Consider the following 24,090-nt stretch of genomic DNA (forward strand, 5'->3'; position numbering starts at 1 on the left):
GCAGTGGTACTACTAGTTTTGAATGCAGATTCCAACATCTCTTTTTATTAGTTTCGATGCATTTAAACTTTTTTGGGGGGGAGGGGTCTTAACCTCATTTGAAGGATTTATCTACTGATTTGAGGAGCTGGAAAAACAAGGAGTAATAGAATGTCTATTTGTAATTTCTTGTGCTTTCTGCAAGTTTTGTCCTCTTAAGTTGTTTTTGGGGAGCTGCAAGGCTTTGTTCTGTGTGACTGCTAATTTTTAAGACCTTTTCCTTGCAGTAGTTGTGACAGTCTGACCTTGGATACAAGAGGCTTGGTGGGGAGAGCAGAGAAGGATGTGTTCCTTTGCAGAAGACTTTTTTTTTTTTCCTTTAACTTGTTTAATTTTTGCAAATATAAGAGCCATTTTATGCCTGACCATATTTTATTGGCTAAAACCTTTAAACCTAGAATAAAGAGGACTTTTCAGACAGTCCAAAGTCCACCAAAGTTGACCCATAGTCATTCTGGAGATCAAATTGGAAACTCATTTTGGCCTTCTTTCTTGCTTATGCTACTTCAAATAATGAGACTTGTGGTATCCCTAGCATATGTTCTTTCAGAGTCACTTAAACACTGAATTTATATTTGTCAACTGCTTTGTCACCAGCTTTCTCAATAACATTAGTTTTTTGAAGTTATAGGCAGCTCAGATTAGCTGGTCTTTGCCTAGCTTGTTGTCTGAACTGAGAGGAGGGCAAGGCAAGACCTAAAATTACTGATAGCCATGCTATTTCTTTGATGTAGCTGCTTTCTTGAGGTCATGACTTTATGAAGTGCTTCACATTTGATGGTACTGTATTTACATATGCAATTTCCCCACTTGACCGTATTATCTATACTTTAAGCTCCTTGAGGTGGAGACTCCTGACGTTTATATAAATGTATCTGCCATTTTAATGGTTTGAAAATGTTTTCTTCTTTGCTTGCCAGCTACGTCTTAATAGGCTGTCCTTTCAATTACATAATATACAACTTGTCATCCTATTCTTAGCATGTGTTAGTTATTTTGTTTTTGACTCCTGCAGATATGCCTGTTGCTGATATGATCTCTGAATTTATTTTAATGATGAGTTTAACGTTTAAGATGAGGTCTGATATTTGGACCTGGCTCCTCTGTCTTCTGCAGATGCAGCTTTTCCTGAATTTGCTGTGATTGATGAGCCATAGGTTTTAAATTGTCTAGCTTATCACAATCTTTATTTGCTGAGACTTAGTGAAATCCATTATAGCCAGATATATGTGGGATTCCTCCCCTTCCAAGAGAAAACTAAACTTACAAAAATTGTTTCTCTCATCTTCTCCAAAAAAACAAACAAACAAAGAAGAAAAAACCAGCCTACTTACCCGCCCCCCCATTTGTATCAGTGTAGTTTTCTTAGGTATTACATGTGTGGCATTATACAGATACCTGTTTTTTTTTCAATGAACTGGAGGGGTGTGAGGAAGCATATAAAGAGCTGAATTGTTTCTGTTTTTGACTTTTGTATTTAATTCTATTCTACCCAAATAGACTTCTTGGGAGACTGTAGGGGGAAAGAAGAAAAGCCTTGGAAAGGAAAGTTCAGAAAACAAAGAAAACAGAGAAAAACGAGGGGACAGAGAAGTGAGTCGTGGACGGGGAAGTTCCAACAGACGGGGAAGAGGAGGCAGCCGTGGCCGAGAGTGTACGTATAGGGGCTTATTTTTAAAGGCTTGGACACTTTTCTTGCAGCTGAAACTGGTTGAGTTGAGAGGAAATGCTTAATGAAATAAAATCTGTCAGAGCTATAGCTCTCTGCTGAAGTCATAACCTGTTGTTTGTGCAATGGGTATGCTTGATCTCTCTACGTGAATTTTTGGTATGTGTATATATTTTTCAGAGACAAACTTGGTTTAAATTTAAACTTCTATCTTTTTGATTAATTGATCTTCTGCAAATTACTGTTTTTATTTAAGTTTTAGAATTGAGTCTTTGTAAGAGTGCTTGAGAGCAAATATGTCACTGTGTGGCAGATTTTTTTTCATTAAAAAAAAAAAAAAGTCCTGCTTTAACTACATCTCCTTTTATGAGTGGGAGAACTTGAAAAAGTTCTCATATTCTCATCAGGGAAATGACAAGACTGGCAGCATTATTAACCTCTAGCATATATTACTCATATAAGTAAGCCAAAGGTGACTTTCTACAGCAGAGAAAGTTCTTGGTGAATTGCAACATTTAAAATTTTGCTACACTTTATACAGATATAATAACATATTGTCCAAAAGAGTGTTGATGTTTTCCGAGTTAGGTAGCATCACATTAGATCACTATTGCGTGTGTGTTTCCTTTTTATCTAAGTTAATTTATTGGCAATATCTAAGCTCTACATATTGCTTATGAGCGCCTTGTAAAACACTGAGAGAATAAAAATGGAAATGAAGAAAGAAAAAAAGAAGCAGAACTTTTCCCTGCAAGCAGGAAAACAGTGTAGAGCATTAGCCAACATCTATTTTATGGTTGGAAGGTATTCAAATGCTGTGACAACTAAGATGTCATGAATCTTAATGTTAAACAGAGAGGAGAGTTCTTATAAGTTTTACTAGTTGTGTAGGGATGTAGTAATCACAAGAAGAGCTTGACTATTTGTTTTTCTTATTCTTTCATTCTTTCACTGTTACCAACCAGCACGTTATCAAGGAAGAATGGTGTGAGGGCAGCTTTAGTTCCTGTTTGTTTGTTTGTGGTGTGTGTGTGTGTGTGTTTTTTTTTCTTTCTTATTTTATTTTTTGTAATTGCTTGTAGCTAAAATGCCAAAGAATGTGGGGGAGACTGAGATGTCTTGACTTTTTAATCTTGCTTTTTCTTTTGGGGTTCGAGTTAAGCAGCTGGTTATATTGTCTCATGTGCGAGTTGCTAAGGCCTCTTTTAAGCTCTTCTCTCTCCACAGTTAGAGCTGAAGAGAACGGAGTGGACAACAATCAAGGGGAGAGGCCTTCAGACCGTGGGAAACGTGGCCGCGGGAGAGGTGAGATGGTGGCATTGGTGCGGGGCTAACACTGCATCCATTTCCTGAAATGGAGCTTTGTCTGCTTTAGTCAAAAGCTGCTTTTTAAGCATTTGTTAGTAGTTCTTTGACTCCACAAGCACTCTAGCCACCTTTAATTGGAGTTCCTTTACCTCCCCCCTTTCATTAATGGATATCAGGATGACTTAAAGACATTAATTGTTGCAGCTTGGAGCGGGTCAGGAATGCCAGACATCAACTTCATAGAAGCTGGAACTGACTTTGTTTATTAGCTTTTCATGCAGTACATTTATATGATTCTTAACAATTAGTGATGTAATTACACAGGCTCCTAATTGGTAGACAATGATCTAACTCAGACCCTTACAGCCCCCCTTACTTGTTTAGCTCATCCTTTTAGTTCAACAGCTCTTTTATTCCCTCTGACCTTGGTCTACTTCCTCATCTCCTAGTTAGCACTCCCTTTGTTCTTTCACTGAAACCTGAAGGCTGGAATTGAGCAGGCCTGCTGGGCAGCCATGTACGCGGCTCTCTAGCCATCCCTCTACAATTCCCCCTTTTTCTTTTGTACCAGCAAGGCCTGCTTAGTAGTACAGGACACTTCTTCCTCTCATGATGTTCTGCAGGCTCACACTTCCCACCGCTAGGGTACCAGCTGTTTGCCTGCTACATCTGATGTATGCAAGTTTGCTTCCAGCCAGGGTTTCACCCATTTTGCTGGCACCCACCTGGTTCCAGCATCTGTAATGATACAAGCATACCCTTTTTCCCAGGTTATCAAGTCCAAAGGTCCCATCCATTTTCCCATGTTCCAGTCTCTCAGCATCATCTTACACGGACCCGACTTTACTTCTGTCAGGGCTCCCTTTAGCCCAGCCCTGTGTTTGACCATCAGAGGGACTAGGCTGTCCTGGGATAATCTCAAAAATTTTAAAACATATTCTGCTCTTGCCAATTTTTCTGCAGGCATAATTCCCAATTCTCCTCTCTCTTTTTTTTTTTTTTTTTTTTTTTTTTCTTTTTTTCCCCTTTTTTTCCCTTTTTTCTTTTTTTTTTCTTTTTTTTCCTTTTTTTTTTCTTTTTTTTTCTTTTTTTTTTCTTTTTCTTTTTTTTTTCTTTTTTTCTTTTCCTTTTTTTTCTCTCTTTTCTTTTTTTTTTTCTTTTTTTTTTTTTTTTTTCTTATAGCTGGCATTTCAGCGTTTGGTTCATACGTTCCACTATGTCATGGTCCTCAGGATGCAATAGTATGGTGAAAAAACAATCTTTCAAATCGATTATTAAGATGTCCCAATCATTTTGAAAGGTTCACGATTTCCATTTCTATTTATGTTTGCATAGCTTCAATTTGGTTTCCTCCCCAGAAATTGCTTGGGATTTCTATATATTAAGAAGGCCCCCGCTCCAGTAGCATTGAGGCTTTTACAATTTGTAAGGACTGTTGCAGGTCCTTCCGTGCCAGTTGCACTGGAGCTTGGCCGTCGCTTCATTCTTGTTTCCCATGCTGAAGTATTTCCCTAGTCTCTTTCCAAGGATACAAGTCAGAGTACGGCTCCCAGTCCTCCACTGGTTGGGGGGGGAACGCCATAGTCTGAGTTATTCCCGGCTTTCCCGCTTTCAAATTCTGCACTTTCCTTTTGTGCTTATTCAGCCCTCTCTGCTGATATATATTACACAATAAAGATCTAAAGACCACGCACACAAACAGCACAAACACAATTTCCATTCAGTGGCACGACCTCACGTAGCTGTGCACTCCACTAGTGAGTTCCACTGTCTCAATTGCCAAGTCCCATCCTCGTTGCCAATTAGGTTGCGAATGGGTTTGGGATTCGGCAATAATCACACAGAACAAAGTGGCTACGACTATTCAGGTGAAAGCACGTTAAAGAAGCAAAGTATGCCTAATTACTCGTGAGGTAATACTTGTCGGCAGGACACTGAGACTGAACATTCTCTTGAGCTGGCAGATGAGAGGGTTGCTGACAGGCTCCTAACGCGGCGGGCGTCCCCGCAGAGACAACGTGGGTCTCGGTGCTAGGAGTCTCACCCCCCCCCCCCCCTTTACGCTCTGCTTTATCTGTTTAAGCCCGGTGCATCCTGTCACGTAGGGCCAGTACGTGCCAGCAGGCAGACCAAGGGGGCGGACAAACTCCGCCTTCAGTCACATAACCTTTCCTCCTGGTCGCGCAGGTGCGCATACCAGTAAGTGGTCGCAACCGTCAGTCTGAGGGTCTTGCCTTTCTCATCTCCTCCCTCTCGGGTGTTTGACCTTCAAACTAATTTAGAGGATGTTTGCAGTTAAGTTGGCTACAAGCTCGGTTGAGCAGCCGCCTTCAGCTGCTTTTGGAGGAGGTCGGCTCTGAGCCTGGCTGGGCAGCTGCCTCCGCACTCCTTATCTCTCAACCCGGGCAGGCAAACATCTTCTTTCTCAAGGTCTTGGGTTCTATTTTGTACAATAGTTTTATGACTCTACGGATCGTACAAATTTCCACCTTTCAACCATACCTCGTTTCAGCATCAATATACAAAGGATACAACACATAATAGAGATGAACATAGCAAACAGAAATAATAGCCCTAATAACGGTTTCTGTCCTCACTTAAAGCATTACAATTCTTCAACCCCCACTTTAAAAGACGGATCAAATCCCCCTGCACCTCCCTCCTGGCTGTTGTCAAGCCCTCAGCAACATAAGTCTCCTTGATCTCATTCGCCTTTTCTTCCCTGGCCCCCCTTCTCCTTTTTTAAAGGTGATCTAACAAGTCCTGGACCCAGCCGGGCCGTTCTTAGACACGACGGGGCGGTTCGGGAGTGGGGGCACAGACAGTGCAGGTGCCACCGGCACAGATGAGGACACGGGCTGAGGGGGTTGGCAATGGATCTCCAGACACCAGCGGTTTTCGGTGGCGTGGCGGTCCTGGTGTCAAGATTAATTTTGCGATTTGTTGACAGTCACTAGGAAGAAGCATATCGCTGTTAAAAATGTAGGATAGCATTTGTCTGGAGGGCTCGCCTTTGATCCCCCAACGCACGACCGTATCCCTCAATTGACTCAGAATTTTCCAGTCAAACGGATCCCATTTACCCGCTGCCCCCCCTTGACCATCCGGCTCAAAGGTTACCGGGCACGCTACCCTCATAGCCGGCTCCCATTGACCCTCCAGAATTGCATCCCTGATAACCCCAGACCAACGCGAAGAGGAAACCCGCGGACCCGAAAGCCCCCCGGAAGCCCCCGGCCACCCCCCATCTGTGGCTCGCCCATCTGCCTGGGCTTGAACCAGCGCTCTAGAGGCTTCTCGGAACAGCTTATCAGAGGGTCGGTCCCGGCTTCGCTCTGGTGGTTGCTCCTGTGGTCTATTTCCAGCTGCCCCTGCCGGGAGTGATGGCGCCGATGGCTGCTGTGGCGATTCGGGAGTCGCGGTCGATTCGGCTGGCGCAGGTTCCGGTGGTGGAGGTGATGACTCCAAGGGACGCTGAAGTTGCGACGACCCACCTCTGAGAACGCTATCGATCAACTCCTTGGCGGTGCTCTTTGGGACTGCAGTGGCGCCTCGTCCAAGGGGGCCCTTCTGCACTGCCGATCCCTCAGGAGTTGATTCCTCCCCTTGCAGCATCTGCGTCGCGGCTGCTACCATTTTCTTTTCAGCCTGCATACACTTGAGATGATTCGCCACCTCGCGCCAAGTTTGACCCAGTTCTTTGGCAGCTTTGTTGCCCTCCAGAGTGGCTTCCCATAATGAGTTCCCTATCTCACGCCACTCTGTTATACTAAAAACAAATTGTGGCTCCTTTAAATGTCCTTTCTCCCTTGCCCACTTAATCAACTCATACAGCTTCTTCGTGCTCACTGCTGCTTCCCTTTTTGCTAATAAGTCCAGCAGCAGTTGTTCAGCAGCTTCTCGCTCCATGTACACGTGCACTGGGAATTCTGCTTCTAGCCGTTACCCCACGCCGTCTTCCCGTGTGCGCAATCACGGCCGGCTTACCCGCTCCGGTCCACCTTCTTGGTCGGATCACTCGGCTGCACCCGTACGTCGTCCTCCGGAATCCCGCACCGTTGTGCCAGGTCCCTGTACCAGTCCCTGTTCGGAATCTGGTCCCTGTTCGGAATCTGGTCCCTGTTCGGGCGCCACTTGTTGCAGCTTGGAGCGGGTCAGGAATGCCAGACATCAACTTCATAGAAGCTGGAACTGACTTTGTTTATTAGCTTTTCATGCAGTACATTTATATGATTCTTAACAATTAGTGATGTAATTACACAGGCTCCTAATTGGTAGACAATGATCTAACTCAGACCCTTACAGCCCCCCTTACTTGTTTAGCTCATCCTTTTAGTTCAACAGCTCTTTTATTCCCTCTGACCTTGGTCTACTTCCTTATCTCCTAGTTAGCACTCCCTTTGTTCTTTCACTGAAACCTGAAGGCTGGAATTGAGCAGGCCTGCTGGGCAGCCATGTACGCGGCTCTCTAGCCATCCCTCTACAATTAATCACCCATATGATAATTTCATGTGCTGTAGGCTGGTGTGCTGTAGGCTGGTGTGCTTTGGCGAGCTGCTTTCCCAGGTTTAATACTGCCTGCTGTGACTGGAGTGCACCTTGGGATGTATTTTGACACCAGGAGAGTACAAGATTCATTGTTAGGGCCCTCGGGGACGGATTTGATGTGTACTTGGGCCATTTCTCTGGATGGATGTCACTGTTAGGATTGCAGTCTCTTTCAAGAACTTGATAAGAGAGTGTTGGCCACCTTAGGCTTTTTTGTTAGAGAGGGAAGCTGGTGACAAGGAGGGAAGAGCTGACAAGGAGAGGTGCGGAAGGAGAATACTATAGGAAGGCATGGATACAATTTAGATTTTATCCCACAAGAGATATGAAAGATACTGATTTGGGGGTTTGTGGAATCAGAGTGCTTAGCTTGGATTTTCACAGGGCAAAGAGTAAAGAGACTTGTTTTTATTAGAGTGAGAGGAAGGGAAATCTGGGTACTGTACAAATTGCAAGGGAAAGGGGCTGTTAAATGAGCTTAAGTGGCAGTTTGCATGGCAGAGCTAATGTACTTAATTACACCTGACTTAAGAAGAGGGAAAAAAAAATGCTTTTCTACCTTTAAAGGACTCTTCTGTTCTCTTTGGAATATCCAGTAATTGGGTATTTCCAACTTGAATGCCCCCAGCTTTGCTTCTTGAAGAGTTGGAAAGATGCAAAGGTTGCAATTTTCAGAGGGCACTTCGAGTGTGAAGCTGTTGTGCATATGAATCTGCAGATACCAAGTGGTGTGTGTAGAAAGGTAGCTTTGCAGAGGAGGTTGTGGTGTTAGTCACTACTAGTTTTTGATGTTTTAACACTAAGTTGATGGAGTTTAAAGATTTCAATATGTTTTTAGAAAATAATTCTTTATACTCTAAGTTTAAAGATAGGATTTTCTTTTAAGTTGTTGAGTGTAACTTAAATTTGCTCTAGAGGCTGATTTCTAGCCTCTAGTGCTAGTCTTAGCACTGTAGCTCTCCGTATGAGTATGTGTCTCAAGTCAAGGCACTTAATCATCAATCTCAAGCTGACATATCCTACTGAAGGAACAGGAGCATCTTCAACCAATTTCTGTTCACAGTGTTAGTTTATATAGTATTTCTGTATCTCCCTACCTCATATCACCTATGAGGGGAAATCATGCTTGACTAACCTGATAGCCTTCTATGATGAAATGACCGGCTGGATAGATGAGGGGAGAGCGGTGGATGTCGTCTATCTCGACTTCACCAAGGCTTTTGACACCGTCCCTCACAACATCCTCCTGGGCAAGCTCCAGCAGTGTGGGTTGGATGAGTGCACAGTGAGGTGGATTAGGAACTGGCTGGATGGCAGAGCTCAGAGGGTGGTGATCAGCGGTGCAGAGTCTAGTTGGAGACCTGTAGCTAGCGGGGTCCCCCAGGGGTCAGTCCTCGGTCCAGCCCTGTTCAATTTATTCATCAATGACCTGGATGAAGGCACAGAGTGCTCCCTCAGCAAGTTTGCTGATGATACCAAACTGGGAGGAGTAGCCGATACCCCAGAGGGCTGCGCTGCCATCCAGAGGGACCTGGACAGACTGGACAACTGGGCGGTGAAAAACCTCATGAAATTCAACAAGGCCAAGTGCAAGGTCCTACACCTGGGGAGGAATAACCCCAGACACCAGGACAGGCTGGGGACCGACCTTCTGGAGAGCAGCTCTGCAGAGAGGGACCTGGGTGTCATGGTGGACAACAAGTTGACCATGAGGCAGCAGTGTGCCCTCGTGGCCAAGAAGGCCAATGGGATCCTGGGGTGCATTAAGAAGAGCGTCTCCAGCAGGTCGAGGGAGGGGATCCTGCCCCTCTACTCAGCCCTGGTGAGGCCGCATCTGGAGTATTGTGTCCAGTTCTGGGCTCCACAGGACAAGAGGGATGTGGAGCTGCTGGAGAGAGTCCAGCGCAGGGCCACAAGGATGATCAGGGGCTTTCACAGGAACTTAAGGAAAAATTTCTTGACAGTGAGGGTGACAGAGGCCTGGAACAGGCTGCCCAGAGAGGTTGTGGAGTCTCCTTCTCTGGAGATCTTCAAAACCTGCTTGGATGCCGCCCTGTGCCACGTGCTCTAGGTGACCCTGTGTGTGCAGGGGGGTTGGACTAGATGACCTCTAGAGGTCCCTTCCAACCTTAAGCATTCTATGATTCTATCCCTTACAGGAGCATGTAACCTTTCTTGGCATAGTAGTAGGAATTAAAAAAAAAAAAGAGAGAGAGAGAAAGAAAAATCTTCCTGCTGTATTTCTTCAGTTGTGTTACTTCGCTGTTAAATAAAATCGTCAAACACAGACATAAAATTCTCCAGCCGAAAATAAGTAGGTTTCTGGTGATGACCACAGATCCTTTTCTTTAGGAATGTTTCCTGCTGTGTGTATGTGTGTCTGTGTGTTCAGGAATTCAGGCATCACATATAAATTAGGGGACAGTTAATGTCTGAACAATGTCCTCCTGTCTCTATTTTAAGCTGCTTTCTCAGGCTGGAATAATCTTACTGGCTGCTTTCTAGGGGCTGATTTGTCAGGCCGTTGTGTTACTGCTTCATTGTAGAGCAACCTCATTTAAAGAAATGTGACATGCACTGAAAATAGCATAAATGGGATTGACTGTGGTGATGGTGTGTTATTTAGCAGGAAAAATGCTTGGTACTGAGAATTTCTGCCTTAGTGCTGTAGGCGCTGACTTTGTTATGCAGTAGATCTTTTAACAGCTGTGTGATATTCCTTGCAACTTCATAGTCTAATAGATTTACAGTGTCCAAACAGCATTAGTTGCTACCATGCAGGTGTGCGAAGTAGGTCTGATTTATTGCCTGATTAATAGAAAGCAAAAGCCCATCACCAGATATGCTTCAGGACACTCAACCGTTCATCTCTGCTATCTAAACAGAGCTTGGGAAAGGAGTATTTATTTTAATATTTCTTTTAATGATGACCTTCCTATCTTTCTCTTTCAGAACCGTGTTTCTTGAATGAGCTTAATTTGCCACTTTAACGTACTACAGTGGTGATTGATAGTAGTTGCATCGAAGTGGTTATATTTCTGTGTCAGTTTTGCAGTAGATCCATAACCATCTTGGGTGGGATCTAACCAAGGAAGTACAGAGAAAGATGTTTACACTATCATCTTCAGCTCTAAAAACATGAAAATTAACATAATTTGCAGACACCCTCTTTCTTATGCTGTCATTTTGTGCTGTTTCCATATCTTTAATTTTGAGTGCAGGTCTGCTTCTCCCACTGTTCTCCACCCCATCTTAGAAAGGAGCTAGAGGAGGCTGATAAAGGTAATGGAAACAGTACATTGGCATGCGAGGAGTAAATAAGCTAGGACTTCTCAGCCTGTAAAAGGTAAAGCTGAGGGGGTGTGTGTAGAGATCTGGAAAGTTTTTATGGAGAAGGTTCAATTGGATCCCTGTGTGCAAGCTTGAGAATCAGGAGATACTCTAGGAAATTACTAGGTTGCGGGTCCCAAATGAGCTAAAGGAGGTGGTTTTTCATATATGTAGTTAACAGGTGGGAGTCCTCTCAGTGAGGCATTGCAGGTGCTGAGGATTTACACAAGGGAGACTGGTCAAGTTTATCCTAAAAAGCAAAAACCCCAGAGGGTTGTGATGCATATGGATTAATTGTCTCTGGCTCCAGCAGCCTTGCAACCACAAGTGGGTGAAGACCAGGAGAGCGTCCAGGGAGGGCGTGCTGGGCTTTCAGCTCCTGCTCCCTTTCTTAGGCATCTAACAGGCTATGCCTGGTATCAGGATAGCAGGTTGACGAACTTTTGGTCTCGATTCAGCAGAGAAACTGTTAGGTTTGTGTGTAGCAATATTAGCCTGGTCTGCAAAGTGAAAATGCATTTGAGGTCTTCCAGAGCAATACATGCATGGCAAAAAGTGTGGATGCTGATAGGGATGATTTTTTTGCTTGTTTGTTTCTAGTAAAAAGGAAACAAAGGAAAAACACTAGGTTTTAATTTTGGGTCTCAGCCTTTGAAACTCTCTTTAGGTGTGTAAGAAAGTAGAGTAACTTGCTGTTTTTTACATTTCTGACTAGTGCAGCAAATCTGCTGGTGCTCTGTGGTGTCGTTTTAACTTTTTTAGGTTAAAATAATATTTTATCCTTGAGGAAAAAATAGCTTCTGTAACCAAAATTGCATGTCTAAAAATTTTCTTGTTTTAAAAGTTTAGGACAGTTGGCACAAAATATAATTTGGATTTGTTTTGCTCAAGTTGGTAAGGATGTTCTGTGTGTGTGTGTGGTTTTCTACGTTCAAAAAAAAAAAAAAAAAAACCAACAAACCTTCTAGAGGTCACAACCTGTTTATTTTTGCTGTAGTCAGTTCTGCATTAGTTAAGAGGCTGTGTTTCATGGTTTTTTTTGAGATTCTCCAGAACTTTTAGTAGAAAATTTTTTAAACATGGCTTCCGAGTTGAAAGAGTTTTCTGTGCCTACTGTTGAAAATGGTTACATACAGGCAAGAGTGATCTGAGTTAATAAATAAAACGGTGTTTATTTGGGTAGGATGGAGATTTAGACCTCTGTCATCTCAACTTCTAGGAGAATGACTGGCTCTGCATTTTCAGAACATAGACTAAGCCTATTCAATTAAATGCCCAGGATAAATCCTGGTTGTTGCCTGCTTTTCCAGTCTGCATTTCCTTTTCATTTCAGCTATTCATGGGCCTCAATCTTAAAGTCTCTTCATCTATTTCAACCTCTCTATGTGAAAATTTTAGTTTTGTGATAAAAGGTATGTGTAGAAACAGAAGAATTCAGGTCTACAACTTAAGCTACCTGAATTCTCCATAAAGTAGACTGTAAAGCTAATAGAGTAGTCCCATTCAAGTTGTGGTACTACACATTTATCCTGCACTCCCATGCAGGGTTTCTGCTTTGGAGAAAGGAACATTTGGAATCAGTTGCACAGTTCTTTCTGTGCATGGATGGTAACAGAATTAAGACTTTACTGGGTAATTATAAGTGTCCTAGTGGATTTTCCTGGTGACAGAGAACTCTCATAACCTGTCTGGAAGTGGCTGTACTAACTTCAACATTTTTGGTGTCTCTATTTATGATGGAAAATAAAAATGTAAATTGAAGAAGCGATAGCTAACATAGGAGTTTTTAACTGAATGAGAGTAAGAGGGTGATCCTGGAGAGCAGGAAGAAAAATACAATACTCAGCAGAATTAAAAATGCTAATGGAAACAAAAGCATGTTTTAAGTATATCATAACTTAAAATAGTCCTGTCACATAGGGGTAGTAGCATCAGTAGCTCCCCCGCTCCTGATTTCCTGGAACAGAAATAAGTGGTACTTGCATTGATATTTTAGGCAGTTGCTTCTAGGTCCAAGTGTAAGGGAATGTGAAGGAATGTTATTGAGGGGTTGTAAAAACAGGGCAGTAACCTTACACTGTATGTGATGTGTCTGTTTTGGTTTGGCTCTTAATATGCTGATTAATTGTCAGAAAACCCATTCCTGCAGTCTCACCAGAAGATTTAATGAGCTTCTGTCAAGTCGCTTGTTCAGTTTTTGTGGGCAGATAAAAATGTTGACAGAAGAATTACTGATTGTGAATTACCACAGTTGAAAAGAATATTTTTTGGGGAACCTTGACCATCATGATAAATTTCTGAGTAAGCTATACATAGAGATCTTGTTTTTGAATAGTGTTCAAGTTATACTTTTGCGCAGTTTAATCTAACATTACTGCTGGAATTGATCCTGTCTGTCCCCTGGTGCCTTTGAATTGTATCAGAGCATTGATTTAAGTTTAAAACTACCTCAGCCAGAAATCAAAAGTGATTGTTTTGAACCCAAGGATGCTGAGACATCTTTCACTGCATGGTTACAGTGAACAACAGCTTTACATTATATTGGCTTCAGGACAGCTGGTTTACTAACTTTTAACGAACAGTGAGCTCATTCAAAGAGTTGATCTGGCAGTAAACTCATCATTTTTTGTTCCAGTGTTAGGTTTGCGCTCACTCACTGGTTGCATGAGCAAAACTGCCAGCCCAAGGGACAGGGGCAGAACTTCTGAGCACAAGTGAGATGACTTCTATTTTAGTAGCTCTGATTTAAAATGGCTTAAGTTACTGTGGAACTGAGTGTTTAAATTTGTTTCTCTGCTCTTGAATTTGTGTTGTGCCATTTGCTTACCAACCTGTTAGTAACTCTTAAAAAGTACTAAGTCTGTGGATACAGGATGGGAATTTGCAGTTGCTTCCTGCCTGTAGTTTCTCGGTCAGCTGTAAGGCTGTGCCTTCGAAAATTTTAAGGCCATCTTTCAATTTTAGCATCGAGGAATAACTCTTTAGCATGAGAATTTGAGAGTCTATTAGTGACCCAGTTGCAGCAAATGGAATAAGAGCCCTTCCCACTGGAACCTTATGTCAGATCATGAGATTTCCTGTGCAGGTTAAGTTAGTCTTTTAGCAGTGACTTCTGAGGAATAAATACAAAACATGGGACAGTCAGAAGTTTCTCTTCTAGCTTTGTCTGCGTTTCCTTTGGGATGCTTTTTGTTGCACTTGTTGATTAAATTAAATGAATTGCGCTTCAGTTTTGACAGAAAACATTGGCATAGCTTTATGATGAAGGTAAGAGAAATTGCTTGAAACTCAAGTTCTGGTAAACTTAATATTAGCTTTCAAAGTTATCTTCTGTGGGCAAGTTCTTGCTGGCTAGTAGTCTTTGAAGACCATGCACGGAACTTTCTTAGCAGCTCTACTTCTTTGATATTCAAAATGCACTCAAATTGCTAGAGGTTTTTGCTGCTGCTTTTAGCCACCAGTTTACTGTGACCACACTGATGGATAGATATTGGGTAGTGACACTGAAACAGCAGGAGAGGCACATGTAAGATGCTAAAACTTCATCTTCTGTTTGCTATGTTAAAGTTAATTTTTCAGACTTTGGGGACTGGGAAGACTTACCTCCTCTGCTAAAACTGATTTGTGCTTTCCTCTTGGCTATTCCAACCAATCTTTCTATGCCTAATGTCTGCTTTGCACAAATATATTTGTTCAACTGTTTCTGTGGTTTGTACCTCCTAATGCGTCTCAATTGAGTTTTGCTCAGCAAAATGTTGGCCTTTATTCTGTGCATCGTTAGTAAATGGTGCTTAACAGTGTATGGATAGCTGTAGCAACTGATACCATGTTGCCTGGAAGCTTAGACTTCCAGATGGTTTATAAGAAGTAATTTTATTATGTAGATGGTTTCTGCAGTGCACTCGAGCAAACCTGTTTAGCCAGTTCTACCTTTTTTAATTATTTACTGGGCAGAATGGTAATATGGAGTGCACTGACTTTTATCTTGTCTTGAGTGTTGCTACTCTGCTGTGCTCGTAGATCCAGCCCCTAGAATGGGGGTTCAGATGGATAAGGGAAGAGAGAGCTAAGGCAGGAATAGGAAGGCTGGGCTAGGAAGGCTCAGAGACTGGCTTAGAATTGGTTGGGTATGGTGGGATTTGGGGCTGTGATGTTTATGGCAGAGCAAAATATGTGTTTCCACATCAGGGCTGGATAAAGAGAGGAGGTGATTGCTGACTCTGAGCTGCATTTATGTTACCACCTCCTTAACTTCTGTCCTTTTGGTAACCACTTGTGAAAAGGAGAGCAAGGAGGGGGGAACTGTAGACATAGTAAGCCTGGCCTTGTTCACACTGCACTGCTTGCATGTTCTTGTCCCACCAGAACAGTGTTGCTGGATGGGAATCCTTCCTCTGTGGAGTCCCACAGTTTCCCTGTAGCTGGCACTTGTCTTCTTGCATGGAAATATAAGTAAACTCTTATCTAGATGAGTGCAAAGCTATCCTCCTCTTTTGATGTTTCTGAGATGCCTTTAAAACACAGGTAGTGGACATTTAATCCTTCAGAAACGTCTTTTTTAAACTTGGACAGTGAACTAGGGCAAGAGTAAGAATGAGTGGCAGAAAGAGGCATTAAGCGAGGAACGACTTAAACTGGTTTTACCATTTCGTGGAATGACTGTTCTGGATCAGTTAAGGTGGTTCCCTGAAAATAAGGGGTAAATTATGATCCAAATTCAAGCTGTCAATTCTAGATAATTCTGATGTTTGGACAAATCGTGTTTCGTTGACTATGAAAGATAACATTTATGTGCTAGTGTACTCGTAGTGGCTTGCTGACTTGAAACTGCTGCATAGTTTTGTCATTAAATAATCATTACTTTTGCTCTCTGTTTGCAGCTTTTCACCTGCTCCTATTCTGTAATGCAAAATGGTATTTTTTTTTAACCACAGGAAAAAAAAGCTTAAAATAAAAAGAAAAAACAAGCTTGAATAACCTCAGATACTGATTGCATAAAAAAGGAAAAAGGTCTGTGTAGAAAAATACTGCACATGAGAAATAATTTTTAAAAGTTTATGCAGACGTGTGCTTTATTGATGGCTAAGTAATATGAAAATTCAAATCCCTTGTTGGTGCTCTGCAACATACAAAAGTAAAGCCATACTCTATAGTGAGAAGCTTGTAAACTGAGTCTGTTATCAAAATTCGAGACAGTGAGAAAATACTTTGTGCTTAAATGGAAACTAATGTTTTGTGGGATGATAAGGGAGTCTTATAAATTTGATTAAGTTGGTTAATATTCCTGTCAGTCAACAGGATTGAAGAGGAAAGCAAGGAATGTGTGGTAGTAATTTGAAGAACGTGCAGAAGATAGGAGTGGGCAGTGAATCCAAGTGAGAGGGAAAAAAACAAATGGGATACTGACACTTGTGTTGGAAAAGTCAAGGAGCGAAAGGAAGTTCCTTGAGAGACCGAAGTACATAAGTAGGCTGGGATTTTGGGGTCTTGTTTGGCCAAAATGAGAAATTGGAGACAAACATTTTCATGTGATAGCTAATATATTTTGCAATAACCATGTCGCATATTAGTTTGGGATGAGGCTTTAAGTTCTTTGTGTTTGAGCTTCTACTTCACTAGGTATAGAAAAGATACTAAAGGCTTTGAGTCCTGCTGAAACATATATCCTAATTTTCTTCTTCAATTGTAGCATTTTTTTTAATGTGACAGACTAGTAAGTGAGTCCTTCTCTGCTCTTGCTGTTAAATGGTGTTTTCTCTCCTAGGCTTTGGACGTGGCAGAGGGAGAGGAGCGGGCAGGTTTTCAACCCAAGGCATGGGGTAAGAAACATGCAGAGCACAGATCTTGGGGAGGATCAAACACAGTGGCAATATTAGTTGCTCTTGTATCTATTAATAATTCTGTACTTATGGTTGCAAAATTTTACAGATTTTTTTAGACGATGGAATATTTTTGTCTTGAGCCTGTATTTATAACTAAACACGCATATACAAGCCTAATGTAAGTTCACTTAATGTTCATATGTCAAATGTAACTCAATTATCTACCAGTAACAGTCATATTGAGTTATTAAGCTTCACAGGTGCCTAGGAGGCTGAAAGTTCTCCATGGTGCTTATAGCTCCAGGTTAATTAAAGAGGTTTGTTCCAGTGAAATGTAGAATATGCAAATCCTATCTACGACCAGAAGCAGTAGTGATCATAAACTTTCCCTTGTTTTTGAGGTTTCGTGCTTTAAGGTGTTTGGACATACATGTACCCTAATACAGAATTAAAAGAGGTTACTAAGAAGCAATTACGATATTTCAGTTCTGTCAGAAGAATTTGTTTCAAAGAAGCGTAGCCTCCCTTATGTTTATTTACTCAGTGTTGCTCTCGGTGGCATTTCATGTAATACCAGGAGTGTCATGATAAATAGAAGGCTCATTCTACCCCTCTAATAAGCCTTCTTTTTCACACTTATAACCTGAAAAGTGTGTGTGGGGGAGTGCTTGTTTTGTTTTCTTCAGCAATCCTTTTTCATCTTTTAGGTGCTTCTGTGTTTTTTGGATTGGTGTCAGGAGTGCTTCTGAAATAATCTTACCAGTGTTCCAACTGTTGTCCTGCAGAAGTCTGGTGCTCTGAAAGTACATGATTCTGGTTTCTCATCAGTCAGTTGCCTGCTGAGAGACTATCAGCTGAGAGAGGCTTTATGTTTTGCATTTAAACTAATGTCTTAGAGTGGGAGGTGTAAATATGCTGTTACTACTATGTTTCAGGAGTTCTTGTTTTTGTTCAGTTTCTCTACAGCGTTTTTAAAAAAGTTTCCTGACTTTTTCTCTTCTTCCTTCTTTTTTCCTTTTTCCGTTTTTATCAGTTACTACCCATAGAAGATGTTTTTAAAATCAATGACTAAATTATGTGTGGAAATCAAAATATTAAATTTAATACGGCTTCAGTTGAAAATCATGCCACTTATGTTAGTTGAATGACCCATGTGTTCTCTTCCATTTCTTAACTTTTAAAACTCTAGGACATTTAACCCTGCAGACTATACGGAGTCTTCTGCCACTGATGGCTTTGGGAAAAAATCTGAGATTTGGGAGGCTGGTCAGAATGATGCAGATGATGGAACTGGTAAGATGTTTCAAGAAGTGGAAGGAGTAGAATGAAGACCTATAGAAAATTACAGTTAAAGTAGCATTCTGTTAGTGTTAACCTCTGAAAAAGTGAAAACATCTCACCTGGCACGCATACTAGTTCATTTTTTTATAGCTTACTGCTACTGATGTGCTGAGCATATGCTCTAGCCTTAGTGATTCTGGTTCAATGAGGGCAAAGCAATTTTTTATTAATCGTTTTTAGTATTAACAATCTTTTGAGGAAAGGAATTCAAAGGAAGAACCTTTTATATGAAGCATTTAAGTCCCACCAAGTTGCTGGTCCCCAGACATTGGGTAATGGGGTCTGAATGTCAAAGTAAACATCTAAAAACTATTTGTAAATGTGAATCCGCTCAGTGACACTGAGATCTTTGGAAGTCCTACCTATACAGTGTAGCAATGTAAGGATGTGAGTGCCTAAGAGGAGGGAGATGGAGTTCCAAGATCTGCCACCTTTGGAGAGAGGAATTCTTAACTAAAGCATGAGCAGGCACTTGGACAGCCAACAGAACAGTCTGCCTGTCTGAAGATAGAGGGAGGTGGCTTTGTGCTTCTGCATGAAGTGTCAAGGGTGAAGTATGTCATCCTGCCTAAAGGCAACAGACACATTAGTCTGAAAAGGAACCACTTAACACTGGTCACATGTGGTGACTCAGAAATGAAGACTGTGACCTGCTTTTCTGTGACTTGGAAAAACAACTGGATAGATTGCTGCCCTCTGTATTCTGCGACTGCAGATAAAGATGAAGGATGGGGACAGATTGGAGAAATTTTGTTGTTGTCCACACTTGGGAACCACCAAGTGATAGGGCAGACTACTTCCACCCTCCAAATAGAGAATGTCTTGTCTGATCTCTTTATCAGGTTCTGAAGTCTGCTGAAATGATTTTCAAATTTTATTTATGGTGAGTCAAGTTGTAAGGAAAAGACCGATACTGGAGGCCGATGTGTCTTCAGTGGAATATTTCAGCTTCATTGAGCCCTGCTATGAACCTCTTGAGATGCAGCTTTCTAAACTCTAAGAGCCGTTTTTCACTTAACCAGAGAAGACAATAACCATTTCAGAGTTTGGAGGCCTTATCACCGAGTGCCCTGTAGTTCAGAGTGGCACTGAGTAAATTAAGGGCTATTGAAAAGGAGCTTTTGTGCCAAATATAGCATCTGTCCAAGGCGTTACCTTTGAAGTGATTTATGGTGTAGCAAACAAAACTTCTCTTGCACTCTCACTCATGTTAGTTTTCCAAGTAAGTTTATCAGATAATGGGTTAGGAGGATATCTAATGAATTGAGAATTCCTCCATGAATACAGATTGCTGGTGTTTGCTATATGGCAATGGGGGGCAGGGTACATTGCTTCTGTAAAACTTGTGATAATGAGATTAACTGATTGCAGAAAGGTGATAGAAGAAAGTTTTAAGGGGACTGGAACAGAGGTGTAGAGAATTATTGTTAAGTTATTAATGAACACTGCTTTAAGACTGTGTTTTACTAACCACTTTCGCTTGTGCTACATTCCCGAAGTCAACTTGAATGTTTGTGACTCTTCCTGCCCACTATGTGTAGCCTTCATTTGCTTCCCCCTGTTGCAGCTTCTCTTCCCTCCTCTTGTATGCTTTTTCTCAGACTTCATTAAGGAAGTATCCTGCCTAGGAGTAGGAATAGTTGACTGTGGCTAAACTGGTGTCCTTGAGAATATGAATGAGTGTGTCTACATGAGAGGTTTGCTGTGAAGTAACTAGGTTGGTCAAAATTCAAGGCTCCGTAGTTAACGGGTAGATATTCTTTTTGGATGCTAAATACCTTTTTGCTGTGTAGGACCAGTGCATATTGATCAGACATGCACTGGATTTTGATGAAGCAACTTAAGGTGTTTGTACAAAATTGCTACAGAGAATGTGTGTGAGAGCACATTCTGGAGTTTTCCCCAGCTTTGCTGGATGGAGTCTTAGGGGATGAATTTGTCTATATGGGGAATTTTCTGCAGAATATTTTTTTTGATGAGTAAGCTAGTTAATGTGCTAATGTTCTGTTTGGGTGCTAAGTACCCTTTTCCTGTTAATCTCAATTTACTTTCAATTAAAATGAGAGATCACCATAACTGGTGAAACAAATGTGTTTGTGTATATGAATATAGGGAGAGAGGTTTATTTTGGGACATGTCTAAAGAAAAAAAGACTCTAAACATAAGAAACAAGTCCCTAAACCAACAAGAGATTTGTTTATTAATACTAGATTTTATCAGTTTTATCCAAGCACTTTCAACCTTGGAATGGAAAGAAATGACTTTGAGTGTTTTCAGAGTAGAGGTTGCTGGGGCAGGAGTTTTAAAGCAGGAGAGGATATTGGGGAAGAGAGATGAGGTTGGAAGAAGGAAGTAGAGGTTGGGGGAAGCAGCGGGAGACAAGGTATGGGGCTGGAAGCAAATTGTACAATGCAGAGCTGTTGATTTGTGTTGTTAATAACAAGCACTAGTTCTTATTTTTTTTATCCTCTTCAGTTGCAATGTTGTTTTGCTTGTTACAGATCAACAGGCCCAGTTAATAAACAAGTTACCAATGTAGAGTTGCCAAAGATATGAATGAGGAGGAATATATCTGTCTGGAAAATCATACAACCTGCAGTTAGGATATTGAAGAGTGTCAAATAAGAATATACACAGAAGGACAGGAGGGAAATGACTTTTTATTTCTTATTTCTCAGCCTCTCTTCTTTCATCTGTAAAGAAACAAACAAAATCAGTGTACTATACCTACAGGAGCTGGAGAGTTTGTGTCTTTCATTTGCACTTGCATTAAAAGAGATACTGGACAACTACCTGGAGGAACTCTAAACTAGTTATCCATGTTGAAATGTTTTATGAAGACATCATTCAAATTTAAACTCTCTATAGCTCTGCAGTTCAGAATATTTTATATATATTTCCTCTCTAAGTTGGTGCTTGGAGAGGTCCAGCTCCAAAATTTTCAAAATTTAATGGTTGGAATAAAAGAGGAAAGAATGAAATCTGGTCGTTAGAATTTAAATGTAACATTATTCCAAATAACTTACCATTCATTTCCCTGTATCTAAATTTTTAGATAGAAGTATACAAAATATTTCTATACAAGAATATAGAAATATACAAAATACAGAAATTTCAGTAGAAATATACAGTTCCGTGACAAGGGATAGATAGGAGGAAAGTCCACTTCAGAAAAGGAATAAGTTTGAACAGTATGTTTGATATGTTTTTACAGGCATGCAAAGTGTTCATTCTCTTGCCGCCTTCATAATGTACAAGGCAATGGTAGATTCTGAACAACAAATTGCATCTATTTTTTATGATAGAAGTTATGATGGAGGTGGTCACATCTCAAATTGGGTTTTAAGTGTGTTACGTTCTAATAATTTAGTATATCTCTACTTTGATGCTATTTCATAAATTTCACAGTGAAGTTTAATTCCCATTAGCTTGGTTATGAGCAGCCTTAAATTACTTTGAAACTGAAGAATGACAAACATGAAAAAATAAATCATAATTCATTCCTCGAGGAGGAGGAAGGAAATTGTGTGCTTGGAAGCTCTAAGTTATTTTAGGACTGGTGTTGAGTTTGGAAGAAACATTTTAAAGAAACCTTCAGATTATTGCATTATTGTGGATGTGTTCAACAAGAATAAAATTAGTACATAAGTTTGGCATAGACAAAATTAAAATGATCTTCAAAAGGATAAATGGGGAATAATTTAAAAGGGGGGGGGGAAATCCCAAAGATTTCATTGGAGTAAGGAATTGGAGGAAGGTAGTTGAGCTGTACTGAGCACATATAGTACAGTTGTTATTGGCTTTATGACTCTACAGATGAATTAATTTGGTTTTGTAGAATGGGAGGAAAAAAAAAAAAGAAACGATTGCAGGTGGAAGTCTAGTTTGAAGTTGGTATGACAAGCATACTAGAAAACAAAGCATGCTTTTGCTGGAAAACAGAACTGTGGTTTCTGTTAAATAGTGTTTTCTGACAAGACCCTGCAGGTAAAGATAGTGAGAAGAATAAATACGCTTGCAACAAAGCCAAGGTGGATTTGCAGCAAAAAGGAAGCTGTTTTGCTAGTGTCGAGATCAGGCTTGGATTCCTTTCAGTATGAGGAAGATGTTAGTAAATAGGTTTTAGTTCAGAGAACAGCAGTGTAACAATTGAGACTTGAAGTGTTGACTTTAGAAGCTTACGGTGTGGATAAATTATACTAATAAACTAGCAATTTGGAGAAGCTAATAAACGGGTAAGGAGTTGCGTTCAGTATTTGAAAAGAATAAGCGGGAGGGTATGATGGAAAGTAGGAGCAATGGATCAGTCTTGAAACGGAATGGCAGGAAGATGTCCCTGGCCCTTATTCTAAGCAGATCCAACCTCCCAAAGGTGGTGAGGGATACTTGGCCGTTAGGCTTGTTTTGCTTTGGCTTCCTTGTTTCCAAGAGTTCATTTGGCTCTTCTTCCTTTTCAAAATATCTGTAGAAACATGTGGGTTGGTCTAGAAATTTGAGGCATGATTATTATATCTGAGCATGCCATTTTTTTTTTCTTTAATTGTGCCTCAATATTATGCAGTGTGTAGAAAACTCCTGGTTAGGGGCTATTTGGTGAGCACAAAAACATGTTTCAGACAATTTTATATTGCTCCACAGAGCCAACACAGGGTGGATGTTACCTTGCTCAGGACCTGCCAAATAAATAAATTTTGGATTCCAAGGTGTAAAATGTGTCCCCTCTCCCCTCTATGTGTATTTTCTTTGTGGTAGGCTTGTTGAGTTCACTGGATTAGTGCCATTAACTCTAGCATCTAGGCTCAACTGTTGCCTAGATGCTGCTTTGTAAAACGTATAGAAGATAGCACTAATTTAGTGACTAGTTTAACACGGACTGTACTTGATGCTGTCTTCGGGGGTTTTTCTTCCTGAATGGAACTGCTTCCAAGGGTTCCTAGTTAAATAAAAGGATATGGTTAAAGTATTTCCTCTTTGCTTTTGTACTTGATCAAAAGTGATGGTACAAGAAATCTCCCTGCTGGTGTTTTCTTTGCTTGTGGTTATAGAGGTTAATGGAAGCTCTGTCTTGTTTGTTTGTTTGTTTTTCCTGGCATATCCTTACTTGTGCTTATGCTGGTAGATGAGGCCTTCAGGCCATTTGTTACTCCTGCATGTCCATTTCTGCTGCCTTCCCTGGAAGGGATCAGGTTATTAAAACTTCTGACATGTTTACTATAGTTTTACCATTGCTGCATGCTGTAGTCTACGCTGTGCTCTGCTGTTTGCCAACTCAGTTCTGCCACACGTTATGCGAAGCAGCACTTTGCAGTTACAGTGGCAGCCGATTGACTCTTCTGGTGCTCTGGATTTTACATAAGCTTTAAAATAAGATCCTTCTATTGGGGGGAGGGGAAGGAATGAGAGTTGTTCCCCTCTGAGAGGAGGGTTAGCATGTTGGGAAGGAGCATCAAGAGATATAGCTTGGGTCTCAAATTTAAGTATGTCTAAAAGTAGGATTATGGAAGTCAGGGCAGGTGTTCTAGTTGTATTTTCTTTAGGTTCTGGACTGGATCTTGAAGATCCAGTAAAGGGTTGAGTAACCTTTCATTGTCATTGTGGATGGGTATATGGAGAAAATTCTTGCCCATGTTTGGTGTTGATTGCTCTTGTTGCAGACATGTTTGTGTAAGCAATGTCTGGTACCAATACTGGCTAAGAAGTTCCTGAAATCACAGATTAAAAAAAAAAAAAAAACTTTCAAAGTTTTGAAACGGCAGACCATTTTTCAAGAGCTTTCCATGTTTCCAGCTACCATCCTCCTTGCATTGTGTACCACTGATAATAAGAATGGGATGGCTTTTAATGCAGAAAGGTTGAAATGTTGTGTGTTCAGTTTTTAATTGCTTTTCTTTCCTTCCCCAAATTATAATAGGCGCATGGAAAAATTCAATAGAAGAATGGACAGCAGAAGACTGGAATGAAGATGTAAGTGTACCTCAGGCTAGACAGCATTCTTGACTTACTCGTTTTGTCTTCAGAAATTCAGTGACCTAA

The 24,090-nt window shown here is 41.0% G+C and overlaps 1 protein-coding gene across 1 annotated transcript in view; it reads left to right on the top strand.

Moving 5' to 3' along the window:
* Window positions 1-24,090, top strand: part of LOC104576558 (ubiquitin-associated protein 2) — an 87,037-nt gene that overhangs the window by 26,815 nt on the left and 36,132 nt on the right. The window contains exons 5-9 of the mRNA XM_088536680.1: window positions 1,540-1,693; window positions 2,936-3,013; window positions 16,659-16,713; window positions 17,906-18,009; window positions 23,969-24,021. Coding sequence (XP_088392806.1) covers window positions 1,540-1,693; window positions 2,936-3,013; window positions 16,659-16,713; window positions 17,906-18,009; window positions 23,969-24,021 — 444 coding nt within the window. The remainder of the gene's footprint in view (window positions 1-1,539; window positions 1,694-2,935; window positions 3,014-16,658; window positions 16,714-17,905; window positions 18,010-23,968; window positions 24,022-24,090) is intronic.

Source organism: Tinamus guttatus, unplaced genomic scaffold, assembly GCF_059628265.1.
Source record: "Tinamus guttatus ecotype Peru unplaced genomic scaffold, ASM5962826v1 Tinamus_guttatus_pri_ptg000696l, whole genome shotgun sequence".
Taxonomy (NCBI): domain Eukaryota; kingdom Metazoa; phylum Chordata; class Aves; order Tinamiformes; family Tinamidae; genus Tinamus; species Tinamus guttatus.